Here is a 19,266-nt window from a genome sequence, read left to right as displayed (position 1 = left end):
GCCCTACGCGAACAGGCCACGCTGCATTGCCACGACGGCCGCTCCACGTCCAACCCCGTGTACACTCAAACGCTACACATAAATAAAGCTGACGGAGTAAAGGTAACGCGGAAAGGATGGCTTTCGAGGCTGCCAAGCACCTCGCAGCTGAGGTACTACAGGCCCCGTCGAGCTCTGCGCGGCGCTGCGCAGGGGCTAGAGACGGGCGGGCTTCCCCTCAGGAAAAAGGCGGGCTTCCCTTCAGGAAAAAGGCGGGCCGGGGCTGGCGGGTGGCCGCTGCCGTGCAGTCGGGGCGGCTCCGAGGGCGGGACAGGAGCTGGGGGCGCCGCGGCCGAGCGGGAGGAGGAGGAGGAGGAAGAGGAAGAGCCGGCGGTCGGGCCGCTCTCCCGCGGCCGCCAGCGCCGTCCGCCGGCGAGGCGAGGGGGGGGGGAGCGGTGAGACAGCGGCTGCAGGAGGCGGCCGGGCGGGCCCTGCGCCTCAGCCATGTCCGAGGAAGCAGCCGCCAAGCTGCGCCTCAGGCCCCGGAAGGCGCCGGCAGCTGGCAGCCGGGAGCCCAGCCCCGGCCGGGAGCCCCCGCGGCGGCGCCAGTGAGTCCGGGAGGAGGGAACGTCGCTGCCGGAGGGGCCGGGGCCCGGGCGGGGAAGGGCCGCAGCTGCCGCCGCCGGTGCCGGGCGCCTGGGGCGGGGGCCGCCCGACCCTCCGCGGCGGCGGGGGCGGCTCTGGGCCCTCGGGCCCACCAGCGGCCTGGGGCGCTGGTGTGTTAATGCAATTTTATAAACCAGCGCCTGCAAAAATCCCAGAAGCCAGTTGCAAAATACCGTGCGCCGGCCCTGCGCCTTCTGCCTGCTCTCTGGTGCAGAACAGAGGCCCATGAGAAATACTAACGTATGGAAATTAAGTTTTCCTTCTTTACAGTAGGGCTCGCAGGACATCAGAGAGAATTCCCGTTTTTTTCCAGCCCTCGGGTAGGGGAGGATTGAAGAAAGGCGGGGTGAAGTGGCTGTGAGCAGTTCGGTTCTTGCCTTGGCCTGTTGGGATGAGCAAGCAGGCCGTCGTGCCCCTTCCAACAACAGGCTTGGGACGGCATATTGCTCCCTTTCTGAGGGCTTGTAAGGCTTTGCTCTAGTTGCTTCTCAGTGCAGCATCATTCCTGGACAGTGACCCAAGAAAAAGCATTAGTAAGAAGGGGGAACGCTGAACATTCTGACATTAACAAGCCATCCTTCTCTTGAAACTGTCTTTATACAGCATTACTAGTATAAAAACCTTTTAATGGTTACTTTGTAGTTAAACCTTCCTGATGCCATCCTAAGCATGTAGATCAAGTTGTTTTGAAAGGTGATCAGGAATTTCAGACGGCAGGATGGGAATGGTCGAGCATACGTGGGGTCAATGCGATTGTCATCCTCAGTGCAAACATTTCAGTGGTTTCTGTGCTCAGCAGGTGCCAACTTCAGTGTCCAAGAGGGAAAAAAACCCTTTCACTTGGAAGGGAAGACAGTAATAAATACCTACATCTCATCTGTTACAAGTAGAAGGCAAGGCTTTAAGAGTTTTTTTAAAAAAAACTTCAGTAATTTTTTTTGACAGCTGTACAAGTTATGTAAGTCATGGTAAACTGTAAAAATTAGTTTATAGGTTAAATAATGCCTCTGTTGCAGAAGAATCCTGCTGTAGGCTAGACGGGTATTCCTTTGGTAAAAAAATAATATTATAAACAGCTAAATCTTTTTTTTTTGCCTCCACAGGCAGCCATCTTGCTTCTCTTTTAAAAACTGCAAAATCTGCATTTGCATACTTGCACCTACTGACACATGCTTTTTATGTGCCTCTTTGTGGTTTGAAATGGCAAAGTTATCAAATCTTACTTTTGGTTTAGCACATATAGTGCTACTTGATCAAAAGAAAATGGGTAAGAATGGAGTTTTATGTTGTACAAATGGGAAAGTTACACACTTTTTCAATCACATCCCTACCTTCTGCTTAGCCATTAACAAAAAGAAAGCAGCCACCACACATAGCCATTGAACTGGGCTGAAAGAGGCTGATGCACTGTCAGCTACTGGAAGTTAATTTAAAAACTTTTACTTTTTTGAAACATCAGCATTACAGGAGGGATAAATCAAGTTGATTAAAAGGCAAACTAAAAGCAATGCAGAATACTTTCTTCTCTTTCTCCCACTCTCAAGCTATTGGACTGTCTGTCTTTACAGGACATTGGCTGACAGATGTTCATGGTTTGAAGAAGATGACTTAAACGAGTGTGAGAAAACATGGATTTTGTTACTGAAAAACATCAGTCAAGATTTACAATGCACGGACTGGCAAACAGTGCCCAGTTTTCCAGAGTTCTCTGCACAGGTAGTGTGGTGTATCCTTCTTGTCTGCACTTTGTGTACTGCTTACAACAGTGATGCTCTGAACAATGATAACAGGAGAAACAATCTGAAAATAGCTTTTAAATACATGTTGGCTTTCAGCTCCCTAGTCTCTACATACAGTGGTGTGACAGCATTGCGGGGCAGGTAGTGTAAGGACAACTACAGGGGCCTTTTTTGCGCTATGGCAAATTCTTTACAACATTTTGCTGAAGGTAACCTGTGTAAGTATACTGACTGGTCATAAGCACTAGCATCTCCCTAATGGAATTACACTGGAAAAGGCAAACTGTAACAGAGGTGAATTACACAGAAACAATTATTACATTGCACCAATAGTGTTAGGCAATATTTTAACAAGGAAAACACCATCCTTCTAAAGTAGAATTCTTTTTCTGAACAGCACCAGGTTGTTGTTTTCATCCATACCCTCTATGGAACACATTAAGAGAGTACCCTCTTGTATCAATTTAGAAATGTTAAAGGAAGACACATAATGCATAAACTCTTGATTGCTTTACAAGTGCTGGAGATAGAAGTAAATAAAATGTTCTTTTATTCAATGTAGTTTAGTTTTCTCAGTATGTATAGTATGTTCAGCCTTGGTTTTATGTATCAATTGGAATGCATTTGTTTGAAGACTGTGTATGAGTGTATGTGTCTGTGTGTCACAGAGTTCCAAGGAAGAAAGTCTACAAGAACAAGAAGTCTTTACAATTGGAATGAGAGACTTTCAGTGGGTATCATTCCCATCTTTTGGCAAAGAAGAACATCTAAACCCAAAGGATCTTAGCTCCCATCAGCTAACACAGAGCCAGATTGACCATTCACAGAAAGGATGGGACCAAGCAGATAAACTGAGAAGTTTACCTTCTACAGCTGAGAAAACATCCTCTGTAACTATTACAGATCAAGCCAAAAATATGGTTGGGGAAGACACAGAAGATATTTCAAAACTGGATTCAAGTCACATCAACTCACACAGCACAGAAGTTCTGCACACCACTTGGCATTGTCACAAAGCTCTGCAAAAGCTTTTAGCTTTAAAAAGCCCTGCACAGGGACTGTACAGAGCAGCCAGGAAAACAGAAAAGAAAATGACAGGAAAGAGCTTCAAACAGAAACACAGCAAGGGAATGTGTCATTTGGTGAGGCCAGATATGTGCCTGCAGAGAAGCAGTCTCCTCTTGTGAGTGGACCTGGAACTGAAAGCTGCGAGGAGAAGACAGAAAATCAGAGTGAAGGATCCTCAACTCTTGACAGTTGTCCAATGTGTCTGGTTAATTTTAGTGGAACGTAAGTATTTTATTTTTTTTTTAATAACTTCACAGTATACAAAACTCCAAATGGTTCTGGATACATTCTGTATATACAAAATAATGAAAATAGACAAAACTTCTAAGAAGCAAAGTACTTTTTAACTGTCAGAATTGCCTACTTCTAATTAGTTTACAAGTTCATGATTAGTAGATTATACTGCTTCAGAAAGCAAGCTAATTTTGACCTCTCTCCTAAACCTTGCTAGTATATGCAGAATTAGCATTTTTAAATACTTGAGTATGAAAAGATGTTTTGGTGAAATTTGTATCATAATCCACAAACCATTCCAGCATGGCATTCTTAATAGTTAAAAAAACTTAACTTTAGAGTTAGATGGGTTAATTTCACACCTGTCACTATCTTTTCAAGATCTAGACATCATTGTTACAGCTGTACTGGTACCTGTTCATCTGAATGCCTTTGGCTGAGCAGCTGTGCTTTTAAATTTGGATTTAGCTTTCAAGGTCTGGACAAGACGGAAGTGGATTTTTCTTATGCAAGCTCCAGTAGTAGAGCTAAATGAGACTTCAGCCCTCCGTTGCTGTTGAGCTACCTTTACACATATATGTATCTCAATATAAAATAATTCTCCCTCCCAGCAACTGGATGTCTACTCTACAATAAGAATTACATCCTCTCTTGAAATTAACACCACTTAGTAGTATTTAGGCTGCCATAGTTGTTGAAAACGTGCTTTTCAACAGGTTCTCCAATACCACAAGATGTATTGGCTGCAACTTTTTCTTCCTTTTGGAGGCTGAACAAGGAGACAGAAAGATGGCTTCATTAATGTTTATAATATTGTGGTCATTATATTGAGATTTAGACAGAAAGGTTAAACATACACCAGTTCCGTGCTACTGGTAATTCTGTGCTGATTAGGATTAGTTTCAACTTTTTTAGGATCTGCCTTACAAAAAGTTGTAATATGGGCAGCAGGGAGGGTGACAATCACAATTGCAAAAATAGCCTGCCAAAAAAGGAAAAGGAAAGCAGACACGGGCAAGCATCCTTTCTCTATCAGAAATGGCATCTCCTGTATCGTCAGGTTGGAGTGGGATGTGGAGTAAGGCAATAGTTTTCCACCCTGTATCAATAGCATGATATTACCAAGGATAGTGTTACTTGTCTAGAGAATACGGAACGTGAGCATTGTCTTCTAGTAAATGACATAAACTAGCTAGCAGGAGGTGATAGCAGCTACACAAGTGTGGCTGATAACAATGCTGAGCATAGGAACGACTATGCTGAGCATAGGAACACTTCTGCGATTGCTGAGGAAATGAGGGAGCAAAGGAGAATAGTGTAAATAAAAGGATTTAACTTTCTCACTGAAAAAATTCTCTGTATTTGCAGACTGTCACAACTGGATATTGATGGCCATCTTGCTCGGTGCTTGTCTGAAAGTGCAGATGATGTAACGTGGTAAATCCAGAATGACAAGCAAAGGAACAAGGCCAAGGATGAACCTTTCTCAAAGGAAAAGGAAAAATGTGTCGAGGCAGCACATCCTTGGCTCAGACTTGCTTTAGCATCACAAACCTGTAACCCAATAGAAGGTCAAGCACCACCTTGCGTCTTTGGCGTCTTTTTATTTTAAATCCTCTCACATGCATATAAACTAGTTCTAGTTCTGAAAACGGTGCTGTAGGATGTCCCAGAGAACCCCTGGGAAATCAGTCTTGATACTCCCTGAATCTGGGTACTTCTGGAAAAGTGTCTGTTGCAGTCCCTGAAGAACCTGTTTTGGCTGATGCACCACAGTTGTTCTGAATCTCTTAACTGTGGACAAAAGCAGCTGAACAAGAGAACTATTATTCTAATCCCAAAGTTTACTAACTTCCTTCTTTCTGAATAGGTAACCTGTGAAAATAAGCTTAATTAAAAAGTCATTGAAGCTTCGCATTTTTCATTATTTTAATATCTAAGTAAGAACTTATGATTGTACAGTTGATTCTGCAAGTATATCTATGTTAAAAGAAAACATAAGCCCACACCAGATAAAGGGTATGTTGTGGGTTTTTTTCTCTTTCTGAAGGAACACAGCTAAATTCATAACCTTACTTTGTAGCTTTTGCAGTCGGTATCCACTTGATAAACATGACCAGCCTAAACTGGTCAGGCTCCAGAGAGAACACTTCTACCCGTGTCACAGTACTGAAATGCAAAGGAAGATTTAATATACCCAGTCAGCCAAACCAGCTGCTTTTTGTATCAGTTCCACTCCCCCCGCCCCCCACAGTGATGGAGAATAAAGACAACCTGAGAGTCTGTTTCAGCTAAAAGGTATTCAGAAGACTCAGCTAGTGTTTTGCTAACTTAACAGTAGCAGGTAAATGTTTTGTAAGCTTGAGAAAAACAGCCTTTCCCATGAATGACAATAAATGAAGTTTAGCGATAGTTGAGTAACAAGCAGAAGGGATGAAACAAACCGGAGTAGGTTGTTCATTTCTCCCCAGCACAGTTAATTGTTTACGGAACAGGGTCTCTTATTCAGGCAGCACACGCTCTCCAGTCACAGCCTCAAGTTCAAACTGGTTTCCTGCCGAAGGGCCGTGTGCTGGAGGAGCACAATTCTGCCCAGTTTGGCTGTTTTGATCACCAGTGCCTTTGCATCCAGCAGAGAAGAGCACAGCTCATGTTAAACTTCAGTACCTGAACCGTTTTCTAGCCCAACAAATCTGGACCTCCCTACACTTCAGGTGTGACCCAAGGATACAGAATAAACACAGAATACAGTATCAAAATACAGGAAGAATCCTATATATTTTAATTTACAATGGGGTCTCTTGAAAAAGTGCAAGTTGGACATAGCCCAGTTTACTGATAAATAATAACAGTCTATTAACTTTTTCATTAAAGTCTTTAATAGATGTGCAAGAATATAAATGATCTTAGCTGTTATGGATTAGTATACCATCTTCTGCACAATTAAAACTGGTCAGCAAAGATCCCAACTAATTAATTATACAAAACTACAAGAACATATTTACTGTTTTACAATCATTAAATTAGCTAGAATTTTCATTTACTATTTCAAATAAGACAACTATATATCATTACCAGATCCATTTGTAATATATTAGGATTTTTTTTTCCAAACCACACATTTAATTACATCCTTCATTTTCTTTTATTTATAAAACAAGTACTTTATATAAAAAATTTCCCCTTCATCATGAACAGAACATTATTCAAACACTTGCACATGAGCAACCAAACTTGTATCCAGCAAACTATTTGGCAACACAGCAACATTGTAAATGCCTGTAAATTTTTAAATAAAATCAAGTAGTCTTTACAATGTTTGTTTAGCAAATGTGTCTTTCTGTTCTTCCTTCCCTCCCTCTGAAAATGTTCTGAAACCTAGAAAAATGGTTAAAAAAAACCAACCCCAACCCACGTTTCTAATATTTCCAAGTTCTTTGCCCTGGCATGTCAAAGGACAGCTTAATCTGTCGTATTTCCATTCATGAGCTGCCTGCAGTCACTCCGATAACTATTGATTAGTTTTATTACCAGGGGAGCTGAAAACACGGAAAGAAAAGTTATTCAGGGTAAATAAAGCAATTGCCAGGGAAAAGGCAGAAAAGGAGTAATTAAAAAAAGGTCAGATGACATTTAAAAGGTAAATGTTTTCTTTAGTAGATAATAAAATATCTGAAGTCCAAGCATTTGAGGCAAGTACTTCTTACTGGTTAAATTATTTAGTGCTGATTAGAACACATTTTGCTTAATATGAAATGCTACAGTCCAACAGAGAGAAACCCACAACTGAAATCTGAATGGGATTAATATAACTAAGTAACCACAGATCTGCATAATTGTGGCTAATGAGGGGATACAAAATGTAGATCGTTAATCAATGATTAATTGAAAATTTTAAACAATGTTTTGGCAGTCTCGTCCTAGCACCTCATGACCTGGATATGAATCCGAAAGATGTCATGTTCAGCACCTAATGCAATGCTGTACCCTGAGAAAACCATATGTTAATGTAAAGAAAGTTAAAGTGTTGCAATTTATCCTGCATTTTACACCAAATTAGGTGAGATGTCATGGCACAGGGTTTCTCATTTTTTTTCCTTCCCAAAAAATTTTTTCTCCCCCTATCTCTACAACCCACACAATATAGTCAATCCAAAACCTAGCAAAAAGGAACACTGCCTCGGCTGTTGTTCCTTACGGAGGCAGGTAAATCTTCACAGCACCTCAAGTTTCAGATGGCAATGCACGCTTCATAATCCTCACATGTAGCAACAGGAGCTTTTCCAAGCTGATAAATTATTAACTTTTGTGATGTAATACACCCTTTCCCTGCCCCCCCCACCCCTGCCGCCCCCCCCACCCCCAGTTTCCACAAGAAGCAATTTGATAGTTCTTTTGCTTTATCCAATTTCTTAGGTATTAATTTTTCTTCCATTAAAAAAATTTACTACTTTGATGCAAATCATTTTACCAAAACATCCCATTCTCTTCTGTAGAATGATTAGTTATTAATATACACTGAGTAACTGTAAGCAGACAGTTTATCATAAGTAGGAGGTGTGCTTTATCAGGAAAGTGTATTTTATATTATGGTTATTCTAGATTTACTCTTTAAACTTTAAGGCTATGCTTTATTATACTTTTGCTCTATTTCTGAATACTTGTATTGTTGATAAAAATACTTTTCAAAAATCTAATATACAACACAACATCATTGTAGGTGTAGGCACTGCTTAAGTATCTTCAGTAATCCTTTGTGTGCAAATTTGGTTTTCTTCAATCCATACATTTTGGTAAATTTGGAGTTTAAGACAACAGATTTTGAAATTGATCCTGTAAATTCTAATTTGGAATTAATACTGCTGAGTCACTCTGCATTTCCAATTCTAAAAAGATGCAAATGAACATTAGGCTGCAGCTGTGAACTGTATGTTTCATATGTAAATGGTTACTTAATATTAACAAGCAGAACTTACCAGGTTTAAGAACGTTCCAAATAAGTAATAATTCTTCAATGCAGTTTATCCATTTAGGCACTTAAATCTTGTACCCAAATTTATGTTTTGATTGCTAATAAAACACAACTCCTTTTAAATATATCTGAGACGTTTAGACAGGTACCACTTGTGAAAAAAGGCATCAAAAATAAGCTTCAACACCACCGTAATATATTTTATTCTTCAGGATGTTACACTGTCATGTTCTTCAACTGGTAGCTCATTGCATCAAATGTTTGTAGAAAGTGTGTGGATCTCAAAAGTTCTTCAGAATCTCCTTTTCCAGGGATGCAATGAACGTTTCAATCCTTCATGAAACAGGCACAAAATGCAAATTCCTTCATTAATGAAGCCAGTTGTGTCAGTGCCCAGAACTTAAGAATCACTAAGTGGCAGAAGACACCCACCAAAATCATTATTCTCTTCTTTGATTTTCAGCAGCAATTTTTTATTTTTTTTTGTTAAATCATTGGTCTCCATCCAAAATCTTACAGTTCCCCAGCCTCGCATGCATAACTGTAGTTAAGGGTAAATTTAAAGGTCATTCACACTGTCCACAATGAAGATGTCATTCCTTCATACTGATTCTTCTGTTGACAGCAATAATGGATTAATATATTCAAATCCTTCAAATTCTGACTGATCTATTCGCTTTATTATATCTCTGAAAAACAAACAAAAGCACTGATATAGTTTTATCAATTGCAATTACTACTGTTGTTGCTGTACTTTTTCCTCAAGGGGTAACAAAATACCTTACAGAAATGTATATTTATGAAGTTGTACAGAAACAACAATAAACGGGGAAAAAAAGCAAGTCTCTGAACATACAGATTCATAATGCTAATTTTTTTATGCCAGTATCTAAAGTAATATGACTGGAAATTTTGAAATATCTGATAAAAAGTTTCTGTTGCCCTCCCAGTTAGGTAACATCCATACTTATAAGGCCCCAAAAGAAGCATATAATAGATGGCTGCTGTTCTGTAACACCAGTTTACAGATAATAAACAGATATTTTGCTGTCAGCAAGGTCTGCTAATGTTACATATAAGATAAATACTATGAAAGAGTCAAGCACAAAGCTAATACTTTTAAAAAAATACATACTGTATGCACAGGAAATCCAAGAAAAGACATAAATTTATGTATATACAAAGGGAGAATTTCTTTTAAGATTTAATGTTCACAAAACTTCCCACTGTAAGTGCACATACACTTGGTATTTGTAATTTTGTTGCCAGCTAGAACCTGTAAAGCATGAATATGCCTTGCAATTCTCTGGTGTCACAGAAACAGTAACTGAAGCCCTTCACACTTTGGTTTCCTTTCAGTTACTCCCTTCCTACATGCTGAACTCCTGAGAAAGAGAGAACAGGTTGTGAACTATGTGGATCCACGATACATAGGTAATTTTCACAAAAATCCAGCTTGAGCACCCGGACACCCAAATATCCACAATGAAATCTCCAAATGCACAATTACTTCAGGATGAGAAGCTGTCACCCAAGAACACAGCAAGGGAAAGACCCTGCAACAGCGAATTTATCACCACCGGAGCAGCCTCAATGCTCAAACACTGCTTACAGTGTTCATCTTTACAATGACAAATGTAATCAACAGAACATGTATTTGTACAAATAAAAATTCCCTGACATAATGCTGGGGGTTGACCTAGGATTAGCAAGCACTTTATGAAAAAGGTTTTGAAACGGTCTTGTCTTTCTTTCAGAGCAGTTTAGCTTTGTTGTGTAGCAACAGAGAAGAGGGAAAACTAACAGAAGCACATGGGCTGCAATGTGACAATCTTGTGCCTCGCGGTATGACAGCCTGTGCACAGTATGCAACGGCCTCTGCCAGCGGGGCATCCCACTGCATGCAGTACTTCAGAGGGTATCTAAGCAAGTAGGAATCACAAATCCATTACTAAAATCCCATTTCCAAAAGCAAGATTTTAGAATCAGCTTTATGAAACATCTGATGAGACCCACATACTCATTCTAGAACACCATCAGTTGCTCTACAAACTTCAGTTAGAAATCATAAAGAATGCAAAGCGCTGGAAATTTAACAAACAGGTTTGCTTCAAACATGAAACTGGTGAACAGGACAACAGGCTGAAAACATCTGGAAAAAGAGTGCATTGTAATCTTCAGCAGAAGGCACCTAGTCCCATAAGGAAATCCAAACTTAAATCAATGAAATATACTGTGAAAGTGTAAGTGTAAAACGTGCAATGCAAGTTTTTACTGTTCCCTGACAGTAAAGCTCATCTAGAAATCCCAGCTGCACAGATTTTGGGATTCCAAGTCTTAGATTTTCAACAAATCCCAAATCTCCTTTGATTCATTTTACTTCTGCATCAAAAAGTCAAACAAGCAGCAGAAAGTTTCATTGTATTTTTGGTAGAACAGCACAAAAATTTCAAAAGAAAACACGCACCATACTGCTCTTCAATGAGAAACAGTATTTTAGAGTTCTTTAAAAGGTGTATTTAAGTGCCATCTGGCATTAGTGTTGCACACTCAAGCCTTGAAAGAAAAACGTGCTTTAGAAGAAAAAGAATGGACTTCCAACTGTTGCGTTCCTCAGCAATTAGATACTCCATTTTTTCCACTGTTGGCATTCGCCCCCCCTTAGCTCTGATAATACATGTACCATGAAACATATGCCAAGAAGTCCACAAGACTTCTTCTCTCCAACATTTTCCCACGTTGCATTTCCAAAAGGAGTTCAAGTACCAATTTTAAATGTAACACTTCTGTAAACCCTGAAAACTGTGAACAATTACTCTCTTTAGCACTTTGGGCAAGTTGTCTCCCATCCAGCTACCAAAACTAGAGCCTGTCTTCTTATATGCCACCTTGTATCTGAAGGAACTTCTGCCTTTGCGTACAGCAGTCACTCCTCAGCTTTTACATTCCCTTATGAACACATATTTTTTCTTCCTGCATTTTTTTTTCCATAGTGCTTTTAACTAGCAGCTTACTGGAAGATTCTCCTGCTATCTCAACGTTATTCCGAGACCCAAGGAGCTGTGCCTCAATTGTTTCTCCCGAGTACGGAAATACAAGCTGCCTGGGTCAGGAACCAAATTCCCATCTCTACTTCCAGTGCCAAGCATGTGCTCAACAGCAAATCAATACTGTACTCTGGACGCAGAACACTAGGTAGTCCTAAGAAGTTTGAAGGATGTAAGAAGTATGGAGAAGTTATCAAGATATTTAACTTGACCATGTTCCAATGCTAAGTACATAGCTTCTTCGTAATTTTCAAGGAGTTTATACATTAATTTCTTATCATGCAATTGTATTTGGAGAAAAACATACTCATCGTCTGGGGTTAGCTGCACAGGTTCGCTGGTGAACTGTGTATCAAAGTTATCCAAACCGTAATCGTCTGTGATCTGAGGCTGAAATGGAGGGGTTGTTTGCTTCTTTTCCAGCTAAGAAGAAGATATAATGGGACAGGGGAAAAATTAGAATATTGAATATTTACAAAATCCCCCAAGAGTATCAACATACATTGGCTCTAGAGTACACACCCAGAAAAGTCACTATAGTTGACTACAATATTGGTGGAATATATAAACACGTTAAATACAGCCTGACATTGAGTTTTAGACTAGTAGATTTTGACACTAAATGATATATGCTCATCCTGTTTATCCTACTGCTGTATTTTAAACACAAAAACTTCAAAAAATAGCAGAACTTAAAATTAAGACTAAAAAAAAAAAATGTTTCCCAAGCCTTCTGCCTTATCTATTAAGAAGAAATTAAGAAGAAATACTGTTGCTATATACATCTGGCTCCACAGTTTTCAAGCAGAGAACATATTCCAGAAGCTTTCCGTTCAAGGCAAGATGCTTTCCCAGTTCATAACTAATTTTTCCCTTTTATAAGCTCCTCTAAAGTTGCCTCTTGTAAAGGCAGCCTCTTAGATCACATCAAATCAACATAACCAGGCTTATTTGTTAGCGTTAATTCCAGCACAGAATGAAAAAGCAAGCAATATTTATGTCCCAATCAATCACTAACCACAGGTAAGCAACCACTAAAAGCACGTAGTACTCATCAACAGAGCAGCTAAAGCAGCCCAGAATTTTATTCTGCAATTAAAATGTAACCACGAATACATTTACATGCAATATTTCTTGCTACAGGAGCTGAAACCCCTTATCTACCTACCTCATCAGGGATAGTCGATAAAACATGGGGAATTTTTTTTTTTACTCAAATAATGCTGGTTGTAGTCATTAAGAACCTCTTCTCATTTGCTATACTAGCAGCATGTTCCATAGTATCTATAGTTTTCTGATTTAAGCCAAATCCCTACTATCCTCCAGAGTTATCAGATCTCTTTTATACCAGGTCCGAGTGATACAGGAGCTGATGACAGATTAAATGTTATTTGTATAAATCACTATCCATGAAGAAGATTTCCACCTTTTTAAGCTTATTTTCAAGTTGTCATAGTTCCAGACCCACTGGAAAATCACAGGTAAGAATTTTCACATGTGGAAGCCTGAGCAACTACTCCAGCTGATATACTGGAAACCAGTATGTCACACCAGTTGATAATCAGTTTGTCATCTTGCACAGCCAGCTCAGTTCTTAACAGCTAAATCACTTTTTACCACAGATGACAAGTAATACTACTATGTTATCTACATGTTACATCTACCATATTACTGAGCCGCCCAGCTGAAGTATCTCAAGTCACAACAAACCAGTGGAGCTCTTGTAGACTTGACTATGAATTATTCAAATGTGTTGATACGTCTCACGTTTTTCCTGAAGTTATTAGTGATACGCTACTCACTTTTATGAAGAGAATCCTCTAATTGCAATTTCAAACTGCACCCTAACATAAACACTGTTTAAGAAACCCAAGAAAACTCTCTTCTGCTTCATAACAAGAGGGAAGAAAAAGGAATTATTAAACTCACTGGTTGCAAATCAGCATTAGCTGCCTCTCTCCCATCCCTACAGTCTGGGGAATATTCAAATTATTCTTTTACACTAAGCAGTCCACGGAACAGCCAAGCGATAGCTATCGCTCAGTTCCTTCTCACAAGCAAACGCGCCAGTTCAAAGCATCTCATTCTGGTACACAATCCTGTTTAACGCCAAAGACAGGAACTCAAACACATCAGTAACACACGACGACAGCTAATTTTTCAAACACTTTTAAATCTAACTAGAAATTCACAGCATTCCAGAGACATTACACTGCTTAATAGGGTGTGCTTTTAGTTAAGGCTGTTCTATGAACACCTGTGCGCTTTGTGGAAAGGTGACTGACCTTTGGTCAGCATCCCCAGCTGTCAATATGCTGAGGTAACGCCTTATGCCAAGAATGCGTAATTCAGGGATGGAACGCAACAAAGGTGACAAGGAGTGCATTAACGCTAGAGAAGAATTAGAATTATATTTGAAAAAGTGTAAAATTTTAGAAAGTATAAACTGTACCTCTGCCTTTCTAATTAGAAATAGTAGGAAAATCAAAATGTCTGTGTGCTGCAGCAATCAATGACAGAAAAAGAGTAGAACTAAATAAAACCAGTTAATAGTATCTTTCATCCTAAATACAAGACCCTCACATGCACACATTAATGAGAGGTATGGCGAGACTCTTTATGGGCAAACTGGCTATGAAGAAATCTTATTAGCTCAGTAAGTAAATTACCGTATTCACTAAGCATTAAATAAGAAAATGTCATACACTGAAGTCTAGAACTAGCTCACAAATTGACATTAAAAATTCATATAACCATGGAGTATCTCAAGTTGGAAGGGACCCATAAGGACCACACAGCCCAAAATTACAAGCTACTTATTCAGTTTTCCTGGATACTCTAGATTTACTTGATCCTGCATGGCATTGTGTCTGAGAACACCTATTGCTTTCAAGAAGCTGCTGCAATGACTTTGGACGCTCACCTGGATTGGACTGTAATTAGTAATTTAGAAATAAGCAACTCTGACTTCTGGCTTTAGCTTTCCCAGATCCCATGCAATACTGACCACAATACTTGCAGAGTTCTTACACCCAGCATCCTGCATCTCCCCTGCCTCCTCGCCCATGACCACATGTCTACCTCTGCTCCCCCTGCCCCCCCCCCCCCCCCCCCCCCAGCTTCACTACAAACTGATGCAAGTGTTCCGATTAGAGAGCTGCTTTTGAGGACAGAACACATAAAAGCTCAATTCCTCTGTCTTCCCCCACTAGGGAACTAAACTGATCCCATCTACCAAGATGCTCATTTTCACATAAAACAAAACAGAGTATCTTTGAGATCTACTAGCCTTCAAATTAAGCAAGGACTGATGAAATGGCTCAAAACTCATAAGGGTCGCACCTGGCGAATGAACGGTACAATGTGGAAGTCCCTCTTCCTTCACAATTACATTAAAAACACTATTGCTGTAGTATAAGCATTTGAAGGGAGTTACATTAAACCTTTCAAATGGAGGCTCCACCTGATTTAATGGAATCAAGACTAGCTTTAACCTATACAAAGTCATAAGAAACTCGATCGATTTTCCTTCCACAATCTACAAGCTTTCTTTTATAGCTCAATACGTAATACTCAGAAGGTATCACTGGAAGTTTAGTTTCCAAACCATATACAACTACATCATATGTTTCAAACAGTAAAACATATGCCATTAGTACAGTACAAGGCAGGAAGATATATCAGATGTTTTCAACTTGCCATGCAAAAGGTTTAAGTAAAAGAATTTTAAATGGCTACATTCTACAAACAAACTGCCTTATATATTTCCTTTCACACCAGCAAACTCCTAGGTGTAAATAAAGTCTTAGGAATTTGGAGGATCAGGCAAAATTGCAACAACATTGACCTTGGGAGTACTGTGAGAAACATTTAAGATTACCCAGAAAATTTGCCCTTCTCTCTAAGATGTCAATGCTTCTTATTTCTTTTTTAATATTTGATTGAATCTCCTGATTTTTCTACTCAAAGCTTCTGCCAGTGAGTCTCATGCTCCAAAAGTACTTTAGGACCGGATTGTGACACTTCTTGTTAGCCACACAGACTGAGAAAACATAGTTTCGTTAGAAACCCAACTTTAAAAGTACAACCAGCGTGCCAGTTACAGAGCAAGGACATGGCAAAAGATTAAATTGGCAATTAAATATACTAACCCAATGAAGATGCTAGCATATACTGCCTCATAAAATGCGCTTTTTAATCAACTGTAGTTTTACCTTTTTGTAACTATTTATAGATGCTAATAAGTTTTGTATATTTTGTAAAAAGAATGTAATCCCTGCAGCAACACTTGAAGAGTCGTTACTGCCCATTAGAGAATGAAAATTTTAACTTGGCCCCAGATTGCCAATTTAGAAATTTTTATACGCATGACTAGGTTATACGTAATAGATAACCACATTTTTTTCACAATTATTCTATATATGACCATCTAAAATGCCAATTCTGCCAAATGTTTACTTAATTGGTAAGGAGGCACTGACTACATACGCCAATCTTGAACCTACAAATGGATTCAAGTCATCACTTTGCCTGTAGAAGAAAATGATGAAGTGAGATAAGAAAAAAAAATAATTGTGGGAATCCTGTTTTTCAGCATTGGCACATATATCTCAACATGCTTTCTGAATAATGCTTGTAATGCATTTGTCAGCATTGCTATTTTCAGAGTGGAGGCTTCAAGCTACACTCCTTGCTTCCACAGCTGTTTGAAATGCTCTTAGAAAATACTAAGGATTTCTTATGTATGATAGAGTTAGGAATCTGGTTTTCCTATTTAACATTAGTGAATCAGACATTAATTAGAAGAACAAAGGAAAATATAAAGTAAATAAATCCATGCTTCTAATACTAAAGAAAGTGTGCCTGTCACCAGTGCATGTCTTTTTTGTTCAGTGGGTCACCTAAGCAGAATTTACAGGAGGATCAGCATCTCACTGTTACAGGCTTTGTAAAGAAGAATCTCACAAAGCTTTATTGGAACAGAGGTACAAAACTTCTCCCACGTATACCCTGGTAATAGAGGGGGCACGCTGGGGCAGAATTGAAGGTGCTGCATCAAACAGAAGGAAGGCTAGCTGTAAATTCTGGGTTGCAGAATCACTGAGGCATCTGTGAACACACTGAATAATTTATGACAGGGGACGTTCCTGTTCCTGCTGGAGAGAACCCTTTAGTCAGATCATAAAAGGACAAAGATGTCATAGCAAGTTTATTTTTCTCCACTCCCTTAGAAAAAATAAAAAATCAGTGCAGCTTAAAGATATGAATACAGAATCTCAACCAGAATAGTTGCGCAACAGAGTTTACACTGTAATATTAACAATACTTAAAACCTCCAGGCAGGCCACAGACCATTTCACAAATACATTGCCTCTGCAAAAACAGAAGCTTAGTCTTCCCTGATAACAGCGAGTCAGACCATGTAATTACTAAGCTTGTTAAACTTGAAGACCCTTAAGAAATTCCCGGAAAATTCTACATAAAACTAAAATTCTACCTAGTGCAAAACTGTGTTTCCATGTATGGGCAGAAAAAATGTTTTCAGGGAGAGTGGGGATAAGGTTTTAAATTATGTTATGTATCTCACCACTAATAATTTTCTTTTTGGTAATGATATCAATAGACACACCATTGCTTAAAAAATAAATTGCTCTTTATTTCAGAATGAAATTCTGGTTAAATGAATTCTTCTTGCTTTCTCTCAGTTGTGGAGATACGTTTTGTTTTAAACCTAGGAAGTATAATCCACTTAAATTCCTTAACGTAACGGGGAATGTATCACCACAGAAGTTTGTACTTAAAAAGACTGTGTAACATAAGAGAATGTTACAGCATTTTCTGATCAGTATTTTTGAGCTATACATGTACACCATCTACATCAACACCCATGCTACAGGGCATAAAATTGACTGTTATATGGATCAGAAGGAAGTTAGTTATCCGTATGAGAAACATTGCAGGCTAGGAGCATTTGGAACCATTTTTACCTTCCTCTGAAGCTGCTGGTATTGGCTTTGATAGACAGGCTACCAGACTTGATCTTATTCTGATCTGGTTTGGCCTACGTGGTATATACAGTTTGGGTTAGCCTTGCTGGCCACTGGAGGTCACCGCTCCTCTAGAGAAACATCAGATAGAAAATCAACATTCAAAACTCCCTCTGGAAGAGACCTCATGACACCAACGGAAAACTGACAAATGCAATTTGTTTTCATGCAACACATCCTCAGCGATAACAGCATTAAATGACAAAGCTATAAGCCTCTTAACATGCGGGTTTGTATGGAGATTGAAATGCCTTACAGAGTTTTGTTTTCATCATTTTAATTTAAAAATTAAAATACACATTAATGAGGCTATTAGCCAACCATGACATGCCTTTTGCTGGGAAAGAAGCAGATCGTCTTCCTTTCTGTTTCACAGTCTTATGAAATACTAGATGCGAGAGAGTATTTAGTATCAGTTCTAATTCTTAATTTTTTGAAATGCTTTTTTTGGTATCTGCTCATGCAAAAGCAAAGCCCAACTTTCTGTTAATGTTAATTACTGTGAAGTTGCCAGTTGGGCGAGATCGATTTTAAAGACGTGGTTGCTCTCCAGTTCGCACTGTCTGCATTCTCTTCTGCTGGTTAAAGCCACGCTGCTCCATCAGCCATACTGTACCTAAGTTGTTCTTCTAAGATTTAAACAACTCACCACATTGTTTAGGTTTCCATGCACTTTCTACACTACTATTTCCAGCAATCTACGAGCAGCTTCCAGATTTTTTCTACTTTTGAGCCATATATGGCAAGCTAAACCACCCTAACAATAAAGTAATAATAATAAAAAATATATTCTCCTATGGATATACATCCCCACCTCCCCATCTCCTTCTTTTTTTAGTACATTAGTGAATTTCCAACACAGATTCAGGTTTAAAATTCCCATTTGGACATCTGTCTCACCAAGTTACAGTATGTACTTTGGTTTACAGAAAGTACTAACTTTTCTGCAGTGAGAAATTTATTATTTTCATGCTGACATATTTAGCCGCCTTTGGTCCCAGTAAGACAGTAACAGAACTCAACAAATGAGATGGAATGGTCTGTTCAGAGTACAGGATGTGCGATAACAAACACAGAGACCATGAGGGTCACCTGGTATCACTGAGAATTAACAAGTTATGCAGCCAGGTCAACTGATAATCTCTCTTCTGAGATGGAAAAAGAAATGTACATACTACCTGCAATTCAGACCACCACACTATTTAAATAAAACTTTCATTATGCCTTCTCCTTTTAAAGTATATACCTATGTTGCTACAAGACTGATTCATCTGTCCAAGGATGTTTTTGTGCAGGGATACGTGCTTTGTTATTCAAGGTGTCTAGGGAGAAAGAAAACTCTTTAAGGAATCTAGCCCTTTAATCTGTAGGGAGGTAACAGGTATTTTCCTGGATAAACTTCAGAAAAGGCTGAACTTGTGTACTCCCTTTATTTCAGCTGTTATTTCCAATAGATCCAAACCCTAGTCCTGCTTCCTTTCAAGAAACGCTATCTGCTTTGGTGTGGCTGAAGA

At 39.3% G+C, this 19,266-nt stretch overlaps 2 protein-coding genes across 6 annotated transcripts in view; one reads left to right on the top strand and one right to left on the bottom strand.

The window, feature by feature from the left end:
• The first annotated feature begins 314 nt into the window (after positions 1 to 314).
• LOC121085362 (Fanconi anemia core complex-associated protein 20-like) lies at positions 315 to 6,999 on the top strand. 3 transcript variants are annotated; one of them, XM_040587948.1, is made up of 4 exons: positions 315 to 587; positions 2,214 to 2,361; positions 3,053 to 3,674; positions 5,055 to 6,999. In XM_040587948.1, the coding sequence occupies exons 1-3, from the start codon at positions 484 to 486 to the stop codon at positions 3,569 to 3,571; spliced, it is 771 nt and encodes a 256-aa protein (XP_040443882.1). In that variant the 5' UTR covers positions 315 to 483; the 3' UTR covers positions 3,572 to 3,674; positions 5,055 to 6,999. The 3 variants fall into 3 exon arrangements, 1 of the variants encoding a protein (XP_040443882.1); XR_005827032.1 differs by lacking the exon at positions 315 to 587 and adding an exon at positions 673 to 885; XR_005827031.1 differs by lacking the exon at positions 315 to 587 and adding an exon at positions 892 to 1,912.
• A 1,833-nt stretch (positions 7,000 to 8,832) lies between these two features.
• The window catches only part of PRKCZ (protein kinase C zeta), a 67,394-nt gene continuing 56,960 nt past the window's right edge, over positions 8,833 to 19,266 (bottom strand). For all 3 annotated transcript variants that reach the window (XM_040587943.1, XM_040587942.1, XM_040587944.1), the window contains 2 exons: positions 12,013 to 12,128; positions 8,833 to 9,347 (listed from right to left, as the gene is read on the bottom strand). In XM_040587943.1, the coding sequence (XP_040443877.1) occupies positions 9,260 to 9,347; positions 12,013 to 12,128 (204 nt within the window). In that variant the 3' untranslated portion in view covers positions 8,833 to 9,259. The remainder of the gene's footprint in view (positions 9,348 to 12,012; positions 12,129 to 19,266) is intronic.

Source organism: Falco naumanni, chromosome 3 (genome assembly GCF_017639655.2).
Source record: "Falco naumanni isolate bFalNau1 chromosome 3, bFalNau1.pat, whole genome shotgun sequence".
Taxonomy (NCBI): domain Eukaryota; kingdom Metazoa; phylum Chordata; class Aves; order Falconiformes; family Falconidae; genus Falco; species Falco naumanni.
This window is presented reverse-complemented; position numbering and strand designations above follow the sequence as displayed.